This window comes from Jaculus jaculus, chromosome 13 (assembly GCF_020740685.1).
Source record: "Jaculus jaculus isolate mJacJac1 chromosome 13, mJacJac1.mat.Y.cur, whole genome shotgun sequence".
Lineage (NCBI taxonomy): Eukaryota > Metazoa > Chordata > Mammalia > Rodentia > Dipodidae > Jaculus > Jaculus jaculus.
In genome coordinates, this window is record NC_059114.1 from 36,222,579 (window position 1) to 36,232,856 (window position 10,278).

General features: G+C 38.5%; 1 protein-coding gene across 1 annotated transcript; it reads left to right on the top strand.

Annotated features, from left to right (window-relative positions):
* Window positions 1-1,177: 1,177 nt before the first annotated feature.
* Spink1 (serine peptidase inhibitor Kazal type 1) lies at window positions 1,178-9,603 on the top strand. Its single transcript, XM_004664742.2, has 4 exons — window positions 1,178-1,308; window positions 3,457-3,485; window positions 4,922-5,028; window positions 9,476-9,603. Exons 1-4 carry the CDS (start codon window positions 1,254-1,256, stop codon window positions 9,519-9,521), a joined length of 237 nt encoding a protein of 78 aa, XP_004664799.1. The 5' UTR covers window positions 1,178-1,253; the 3' UTR covers window positions 9,522-9,603.
* Window positions 9,604-10,278: the final 675 nt, after the last annotated feature.

A 10,278-nucleotide genomic window follows, 5' to 3' on the forward strand; every position in this document is an offset into this window, starting at 1 on the left:
ATATGTCCCAAGTACTCCCTTATGTCTACCATGATTTTCTCCATAATATTTACCATAGCCTCCCCCCATAATGCATGATCCCTAATCCCTATGGGGTTGACCTGCATCCCCAGTGAGGAAGGAAGAAGGGAAAAGATGGTACCAAGATGTATTGTTTACATGCTAAATATGTTCATACCATATATGTTATAACAAAAAAAATCTAAATTAGTGTAGTCTAATATATTTTATAACACTTTACATTTTGTTGTATGACTCCAATTACAGTGCATGGGAACTCCATGAGCATGAATGTCATTTTTACTCATTGCTTTATCCCAAAAGATAAGTATAGTACTTAACAGATACCAAGACTTGGAAAGTGTGAGATTTCTACCCTGCTTGTAAGATAATATATTTCTTATAACTATTACAGTATGATGCCAGAAGACAGACTATTATTCTGTAGTCACGACTAGAGTGTCCTATTTTTCTGGATTCAATAATCCCACTTTCCACAGAATGATGTAAAGAGTGCCACTGTGAAGCTCACACAAAAGCACAAGGATTGCACAATTTGAAAGTGTCCCACATCATCTTGAAAAGCCAATCAGTCCATGTAAGCTTTACCATGGCAAATGATGTGCTCATTATGACTATCATTAGATAAATTTCCATTTAAATTAAGCCAATGCTAAAGCAGGCCATGCAGTTACTCTAGCAAGCACACTTAGCTCCAGGACACAGGCTAAAAGTAACTGCGTCTTCCCTCTCTCAACCTCTCCCTCCATAAGCCAGTCAGGGCTTTGTGAATGGATAGAAAAGACAGACAGGGAGACAGAACTGAGAAAAAAAATATGAAAGGAAGAGTGGAAGAAAAGGAAAAAGGAATGGAGGTAGTGTTTCAGCTGTTCATCTATTCAGAACTATAGAGTAGCTAGGGCATTTGATTTCACATTACACATGAGAAATCCGGACTCAGGACTGATAGGGTCTTTCCCAAACACAAAGAACATTACAGATCAAGGTAACTATTCACTGCTAGAACTATTTGTCAGACAGAATATTCTCTTTCTCTTGCCCTTTTCTTATTCAGGTGACCTTTCCCAACCTGGAGGATAGCTGAGTCATAGAGTTGATCAGTAAACCAGGATATTTATTACACAACCCTGTAGGTGGAGCCTGTGTTGCTATCTCTATATGATGCTCCACCAGTTCCTGTTTTCTGAAAAGCAAACAGATTTCACCTAACTTCTGGCCATAGAACTTCAGCCATGAAGGTGACTGGCATCTTTCTCCTCATTGCCTTGGTCCTGCTCAGTTATTCTGGTAAGTGTTTTTGCATTCTCTTCAAATCTGCTTTGGTGAATTCCTTACTTCCTAGAAATTTGACATAATCTACTCTTAGCTCATTAGTGCCACGTGGTGAAATAAGGTTATTGGGTGAGAATTCCAGAAGGAAGAAGTTCTAACATAAAGTGAGAGAACAATTCTAACAAGAGGTGCTCAGAGATACAAAGGGTTTTCTCTAGAGACAACACTGACCAAAGTCAGGTAGCAAATACATTTTTTAAAAAAAATTTTTTGTTATTTATTTGAGAATGACAGGCAGAGAGAGAGAGAGAGTGGAGGAGTCGGGGGGAATGGGTGCACCAGGGCCTCTAGCCACTGCAAACGAATTACACCCCTTGTGCACCTGGCTAAATCAAGCCTCTAACCGGGGTCCATGGGCTTCACAGGCAAGCACTTAAGCACTAAGCCATCTCTCCAGCCCACAAAGAAAATCCTTAATCTTAAATGCTTTTCTAACCTGCAAGTCCATAAGGACAATTTTTTGAAATTTCAATTCTCTTGAAATTGTATAGAATAGTTAACTGATGGTTATTTTGCATAGAAGTCATATTTTGAGTGATTAAAATGTAATTTTGATCTCTACAATAAATAGAAAGAAGTCATTCTGTTTAAATAAATACATAAATCCTTGAACTTGGCATGGCACTGTTGTGAGGGAACTCTGGAGCCATGGCAATGAGATCAGTTTCCTGTCATAGGAAATAATTGACATGTTCAGCTTCTCCTCGAGTTAGCTAGAAATGTTACTGAAAGCCAAGTGCTTTGCTGAAAAATGAAAGAATTTGCTTGTTTCAGAAAAACGTTTATGGGAGCCGAGGCTCTTTTCCCTGCCTTGTGCATATTAATTAATACAAATACATGCCTGTAGTGAGTCCTGCTCATCAATTTTTAGACTCATTAAGTTCTGAAAATCAGTGGCCCCCAGTCACAGCATGAAGCTCTGAAGATTTCCAGAGACTTTGTCCATGTCTTCAGAAATAATTGATTGTAAAATTCAATCTCAACTGATCTCTTTTGAGTTTCCATTCCCTTAGTGAACCCATCCACAGCCACCAATACCATCCGTTTTGATGTCAGCAGAACTGCTACCTTCTGAAGAATGAAGAGAGCTTTTTGATCTATATAAATTAAAGGAAAATAAGTTGCAACTATAGCCAGTCAATGTAATGCAAAGCTGGGGAAAGGCTCTCTAGGAACTGATAGTTAGCAAAAACATGCCATTTTTAACTATCCTTGTAAAAGTGAACTTGGATGTAATTGCACCAGAAGGCTTTGCTATTGCTGGTGATAACTCTTTCATAGCTGTTATAGGAAAGCTCCATATCTCTACCCACATACTGAGGTGTAGATGCTTATAATTCATTTATTGTGAGTTGAAAACTCAAGTGACCTTTGTAGGAAGGTTAGTGGGTATTCAGAGGATATCTGTGGTGTCTGTTTTTTAATTGTAAGTACATAATTTCTATTTTATTTATTTTATTTTATATATAACAGGCTATACTCTTTTATCCCCTTGTTCCAGCTCCTATTACCTTGGGGGTCCTCCTCAGTGGGTTTATGAACACTATGGGGCATGAAGTCCTCAATCAGACCCCATGGGATAGCACAGTAACTGGGACCATATTTCAGGATCTTCCTACCTATTCTATGACTCTTACAATCTTTCCATCCTCTCTTCTTCAATGTTTACTGAGCCATTGAAGACCTGTTGGAAGTCTGATTTACTGTTGAGTTCTCTGTAGCCTCTGAATTTCTTTTATGATAGGTTTTGATCAATCACCATGTCTGTCACCATCACCCTGGAGCTGGTTGTCAGGTTATAAGTAAGAGCAGCATTCATGTCACTTCTTTCCCTGCAATTTCTCCTGGGATCAACTTTCCTAAAATGTTAGATTGAAATACTTTGGTGGCTATTAAATTTTACATGTTTTTTTTCAGGCTATTGTTAGGCAAGGAGTAAATGGGGATCATTCAGCTATCATTAAAAGAGAGTAGGTTTAAGAAGAGGTGGGAAAGGGTGTGGCAGCAGAGAATTCACAATGCAAACTGTATTCTCTGCTAAGTCAGAATAGATCTGGCTTTTCATTTGAGATCCAACATAAGTGTCTGATTTATGTCTCCTAGGTGACACTACAGCCTCTGCAGGAAAACAGGTAAAGAGGATTTTACAGTTTCTCAGTCAAAACTATTTGACCCAACAAAAGTGTAGCTGATAGCTGGGCACACTGCTATATACCTATAACCCTAGCACTCAGAAGCTGAAGAGGAAGATATTGAGTTCAAGGCCAGCATAGACTACAAAGAAATTTTGAGGATGGTCTATATAGTGAGACCCTGTCTCAAAAAAGGAAAGAAAGAAAAACAAGTGCATTCTAACAGTCACCATTCAAGTTAGCCTAAAGTCAGTATGAGAGGTTTATCTGAATGCTAAGTAGGTTTAACTATTAAATGCAAATAATAATGGCACATCCATATCCCCTCAGTAACTATGTTGAAAGAAAAGTTCACTAATACCTGGTTAAGTTCTATGCACTTGTCTCTAGCTTGTTGTAAAGCACACACATACACACACACACACACACACACACACACACACACACACACACAGAAAACACACTCTATTGTTGATGTCTGGTAGGGCCATTTTAATATAAGTTTCCTTTAATCTCCAAAGTGTTGCTAAGAGGTGAATTTCCAAATGTTTGTTATTAGCTTTTGAAGTAGAATATTACATAAAATGTACTTAGGCTAGTGTCTGGCCAACATGAGTCAGTTATTAATGATTAGCTCTTACTAAAATAGAACAAACAGAACTCACAACCTAATGCCAGAAAGACATCCAGTGCCTTAAGATGCTGAATGCACTATATGTGTAAGAAGAAACTTGCCCCAGGAGCAGCTTACCCGAGGGGACCAGCACTTACAGCAATTGTGAATTTGAACATGACGGCATTCATATAACCCTCACAATGGCACTATGGTACCAGTGAGATAAAGATAATGTTTCCATTTGGCAGATGAAGTGACTGAGATTCAGAGGAGCCAATAGTCTCACCAGCATCACACGACTTGGAAACATCAGCCCTGGAACTTAAAATCAAAATTTATGATTCTAAGTTAGATGTTTTCCCTCTCTTACAATAGTTATTCTCCCAATTACAGAAAAAGCTTAAAATCTTGCTATAAACTCAGAGGTGTAGCAGTTACCTTCTTGATACTGTAACAAAACACTCAACTGAAAGCAATATACGGAAGGAAAGGGTTTATTTTCTGTTTAGAGAAGAAATTCATCATGGTATGGAAAACATGGCAGAATCAGGCAGCCATGCAACATATCTTTTCATCTCCATGGTGGTAGTAGAGAGAATGCGCTGAGTGCTACAAGCGGGATTGGGTTAACACACTTCAAGCCCACCCCCAGGGACAAATCTCCTCTAGCTAGTCTCCAATTCCAAAGGCTCCCCTAGCTGGAAGTTAAGTGTGGGGCTTAATTGCCAGCACATGAGGTTATAGAGAGATTTTTATATTCAAACCACCACAAGTGGAGGATGGTGCAAAATGATTTGGTTCAATTAATTTTCATGTGCAGGCTAATTGCAACAATAAAGTTGCTGGATGCCCCAAGAATTATGACCCTGTATGTGGGACTGATGGACAGACTTATGCCAATGAATGTATGCTATGTTTTGAAAATAGGTGAGTACAAATTTTATTTTTTAAAAATATTTTATCTATTAATTTATTTGAGAGTATATTAAGAGAAGAGACAGAGAGAGGGAGGGAGGGCGAGAATGGGTATACCAAGTCCTCTAGAAACTGCAAATACTCCAAATATATGTACCACATTGTGCATCTGGATTACAAGGGTTCTGAGGAATTGAACCTGGGTCCTTAGGCTTTGCAGGCAAGAATTTTAACCACTAAGTCATCTCTGCAGGCCCAAACTTTAATTTTTAAATATATAATTTAAGTTTACTTAAAAGGTTTATTTATGCCTAAATCCTCAATCAAATCAACCACATAAATCTTTTCACTTTCTCATGCATTTGGCACGATAATATAATGTAAAATTCACTTGTAAGCAGGAGTGTAAGCTCATGTCTTTAAGCCCAATACTCAGGAGGCTGATGGGGATTTATCATGAGTTCAATATCAGCCTGAGCAACAGTGAGACTGTGCCTCAAAAAATAAAAATAAAATCACTTGTATGATAAAATAGTACATTTTCTTAGCAAGAGAGTATATAGCCTCAATTTTTAAGAGCCTGTGAACACAGAATATTGTTAAATTGGAACAATATTTCTTGGTGGTAGAAATAATAGGTTTTCTAATGCCTCCAAATGGCAAAACATAAATTGGGGTGAACAAAATGCATCCTGTAATATTTTTATTAATTATGTCAGCTAGCCTCACTGAAGTTTAGTGTTTGGAAGAGCCCATGGTGTGTAAAGTGAATCTAGACAATGCCATTACTCTCTCTTTTGCCATCCCATTCCTCCCGAATCTTTTCATCTCCCTACCCTGTCCACTTACCAGTGGACATACCACCACAGAGAATGTCTATCCAATCCTGAGGACTCATTAGCTGCTCAGGGAGGAATGAGACCTGATAGAGCCTCTTCCATCCATGACATATTGTTGACTGATCTTATCTTGTACAGGTTTCAAACAGGCTTCCATAGCTGCTGTGAGTTTATGAGTGCCATGACCATGTCATGTGTAATCCGCAGACTTCCACAGCATGGCTGCCCACCCTACAGCTCTTACATTGCTTCTGCCTCTTCTTCTACAGTGCCTTCAAGCCCTTGAGATGATAGAAATGTCTTATATAGGGAAGGGTATCCAACGGTTACTTATTTTGAGCACTTTGAAAATTATGAGTCTCTACATTAACTTCTATTCATTGAAGAAAAAAAAAAAAAAACAGCTTTGCTGACCAATGCTGAGAGTGAGGATCAGTAATCTGGGTGGTATAAGCATAGAAAGAAGTCAGTTTGACTAAACATCTGTTTATCATAACAAGAGTAGTAGGCTCACACCCTATGATTTATGCCTCTCCAGCCATGGGTTTCTGACCTGGCTTATAATGGCAGGCATAAGCGCCATTTTGTAGAGAGGGTTTCAACTCTAGTCAAAAAGTGGTTTATTCCAGCAACAGCCACACCACCATTGTACCACTGGATACATCTTGCCTGCCAATTCAGTATTGCAGCATTCAGAGATTGCCACTGGGTGATGGGTGACTTTTGTGAGGCACAGATTTTTCCCTTACACTAAGTAGTTTAGTACTTATTATGTGGCAAATATTATGCTAGCCAGACTCTATTTTTCTTGTACCTATGACTGAGAAAATAGTAGGCCATGAGCACATGCAAGATATATTCTTGTAAATTGTGACAATTGTAAGCAAATAATGTAACAATGAATTAATAAATGAAGTGCCAACTAATAGAGTAAAAATAAAGTAAGAGGAACAAATAAAAGATGGAGAGGTCTTCTTTCTGATAGTGGTCAAGAAAGGGTTGATGAAAAGAATGGCATTTACAGGTACATTTTGATAGCATCAAAAAAGAATATTCAAAGTTAGATAGGATTGTGATCCATGGAAACAGAAGAGTCCACAAGTGATACAGAAAACATGTATCTATTCTAAGATGATTTCCCTTTAAATACTTGGACCGCAGTTCAAATATCAAAACCTCCAGTATTCCTGGGCACACATTCACTACCTACAAGCAAACCTATCCTGGGGCTGCTTTGGTGATCTCAAAAAACGTCTCAGAGTTTAAAAAGTATTGAAAAAAAGAGGTCTCTTGACATCCTGAGATTGAATATCCCAAACATTGTGGATCTATTTCCACAATAAAGACTTGTAAAAAGTGGCAGGCAGGATAGAGCATGCCTGCAATCCCAGCACAAGGAAGGCTAATTCAAGAAAACCGTGAGTTCTAGAACAGCTAGCCTGGGATACATAGTGAATGTAAGGCCCTGTCTTTAAAAAATATTGTTAATAGAAACCACTTGTTAATTTTCTCATGACCTTTGTTGTTGACATTAAGGTCAAACCTAATCTCCATTCATGGTGAAGAGAAAGTATTGGAAACAAGCATGAGATTTGAGAAATTTCCAAGTGCAAGAACCAAATGCCCCTTATTTAGAGTGAAACCTGGGAAAATACAGGAGCAAAAGGCCGGATGCACTTTCCCTTTGGCCTTAATACCTATTTCTTGTTTGTTCTTTTTTGTCTTACAAACAGATAAAAAGTTGAGGGAATATTTTGATGTCAGAAAACACAATATCTTGTCCTATGTTTTTTTTTAAATAAGGATACTTATTTCTAGAGACAAATGTGGTTTTCTCAAATTCAACACACTTCTTAAGATCACTGTATCATTGGTATTTCTAATACTCACTAAAGCTGCAAACACAGGTTAGGAATTTGGCACAGTAGATAAAGTGTTTGCTGCTCAAGCATGAGTACCTGAGTTTAGAACCCCAGAGCCCGTGTGAAGCTGGAAGCTGGGTTGAGCTTCTGTAATATCCTCACATGCCTATGGAAAAAGGAGAGGCAAGAACAGCAACAGCTTCTGGAAGCCTGCAGCTCAGCTAGCTTGATGTTCTCAGCAGTGAACAAGGAACTGCAAGATTCTCTGCCTCAGGCAAGGTGGAAAGTGGATACCAATACCTGAAAGTTTACCTCTGACCTCCACCTGTGCTGTGTGGAATAGTTGTGCCTGTATTCACACGCTCATGCACAAACACATGCACATCGAAAAAGATAAGGCCACAAACAAATCCCCCGAGTAGTAATGACAGCCTCCAGTGACCTTAGCTGTCAGAGTTGGAAATGAGCTGGAGACATCAAACGGGCTGTGCATATGATGGTTACTTTGGTCACTAGGAGCAGGACAGATGTGTTCAGTCATGAAGTTTCCTATATTTTTTGGTCCTTTCTCAGAGAAGCTGTATTGATGATGGTTTTCTATAGATCAGTGCTGTCTAACAGAACTTTCTGTATTGATGTAAATGCTCTCTGTCTGTGTATCACATAGTCCCTAGCACCAAACAGCCACTAGCCATCACATAGCTCCTAGCCACAATACACTAACCATTAGCACTTAACTGCAGCTAGTATGACCAACAAACTGAATTAGTGTTTAACTTTGACTATACGTATGTAAATGTGGTTAATGGGCATACTGGCCCACAGTATGCCGAGCATAGCTGTAAAAACAAGACAAGTATGCTGTGTTAGCATGTTTGCACTTCAGGGAATGACTGAAACAGCATTGTCACAAGTTAATGCTGAGGGATATGAAAACATTAAAATCTCTTTAAATGTAGAAAGGAGAGTCCAGAACATGTGTGTACTAAAATAGAGACATAAAAGAATTTTTATATGCACATATGACTAAGCAATCTAGAAGGTGTCTTGTGAAGAGTAATTATAAGGCTGGAGGATTTTTAGCTTTAAGCCCAGAAAACTGACTTCATAAGGGTGGCATGTGGAAGCAGGGAGGTTTTCATCCAGAGGAGATGATGCCTAGTACTGACTGCTGTGGTGAAGATGATAGTGATATTGCCTGGCACATGTGGACCCCTGTCTGCTAAGATGACATGTTAAACAATTAGGAAGTCCTCCCATGGCCCAGGATCAGATAGCAAGGAAACCTGATTGCTACAACAGTAGTATTAAGAGCAAAAGTAGCAACAGCAGATTCATGATTAATTTTAAAGCCTTGTAGAGCATGGTTGCACATGTCTTTAACCTCAGCACTCAGGAAGCAGAAGTTAAAAGGAGCGCTGTGAGTTTGGAGCCAACATGAGACTACATAGTGAATTCCAGGTCAGCTTGGGTTAGTGTGAAACCCTAGTTCAAAAACCTAAAATAAATAAATAATAATTTCACAGCTTCGATGTGATACACTATTAGATTGTAAACATAGTAAGAACAGATACTTTCTCTTGTATCCTTTGTGAATGTCCTAATAGTTGATAAATATTTGATGACTTAATAGATGGATAAATGAATTCTCCCTTTTAATTCATGCTAATTATTTTCCATTGTTTTTCTCCCATACCACTTGTTTGTATCAGTAGAGTTCAAGCTGATTTTTAATCTTTTCTTCAATTTCTTCTACAGGAAACGCCAAGTTCCTGTCCTTATTCAAAAATCTGGGCCTTGCTGAAAGCCAAGGAAGGTTTTGAAATCCCCTAAAACTACAATGCCTGTCTATCTAATTGATAGTTGAATAAATGCATTTGAATACATCCTATTCTTTTCAAATACTTTTCCTTCAAAGGATATATAATTGTACTGGATACTTGAGTAATACTCAAAGTGGATAAAGTTTTACCAAAACAAATGCTACATTTCTTCAATAGTGCTGTGGAACTAACTCTCTCTTCTCCCAACAGAGGCAATATGAGCTAGGTAGTGAAGAGACCAGTAAGTTAATTAAGGTGTGTAGTAGTGAAGTAAAGATTTGGGTTTTCATTGATTAGTTCAGGTTTGGGTTTTCAATGTTCAGTGTACTCAAACTGGTTGAAAACAAAGATGAAAGATACTTATTTGAGTTTCATAAGGAGACAAACCTAGAAACCTGCTAAAATAATCTGTTGTCCAACTTCAAATGTTTTCCAAAATGGAGGTTCAAGTTAAAGGTTAAAGAGGATCTATCCAGTTGGCTGTCAGGATATTGGTTCTTGCTACTATAGAATAAGTTGTTTTGTTAGTTCAGAACAGTGTCTAGACAAATTCCAAGAAAGCAAAAATAAAGAGGCAGGTCTGTGTATCTTCATGAGAAGCAATGTTCTATCTTGCTTTCTGTAAGGTCAGACAGGCTCCCATAATGGAGTCACCAAGGACAGCAGAAGGGTGTCAGAGACATAAGGAAGTAGGTTACCCACATTCCTCAAGAACCTGCCCAGCCATTATCCCTTCCT

Coding starts and splice junctions, on each gene's coding strand:
- Spink1 (XM_004664742.2), top strand. CDS start 1,254: ATGAAGGTGACTGGCATCTTTCTCCTCATTGCCTTGGTCCTGCTCAGT. Junction 1,309..3,456: donor GGTCCTGCTCAGTTATTCTG/GTAAGTGTTTTT, acceptor TATGTCTCCTAG/GTGACACTACAGCCTCTGCA. Junction 3,486..4,921: donor CAGCCTCTGCAGGAAAACAG/GTAAAGAGGATT, acceptor TTTCATGTGCAG/GCTAATTGCAACAATAAAGT.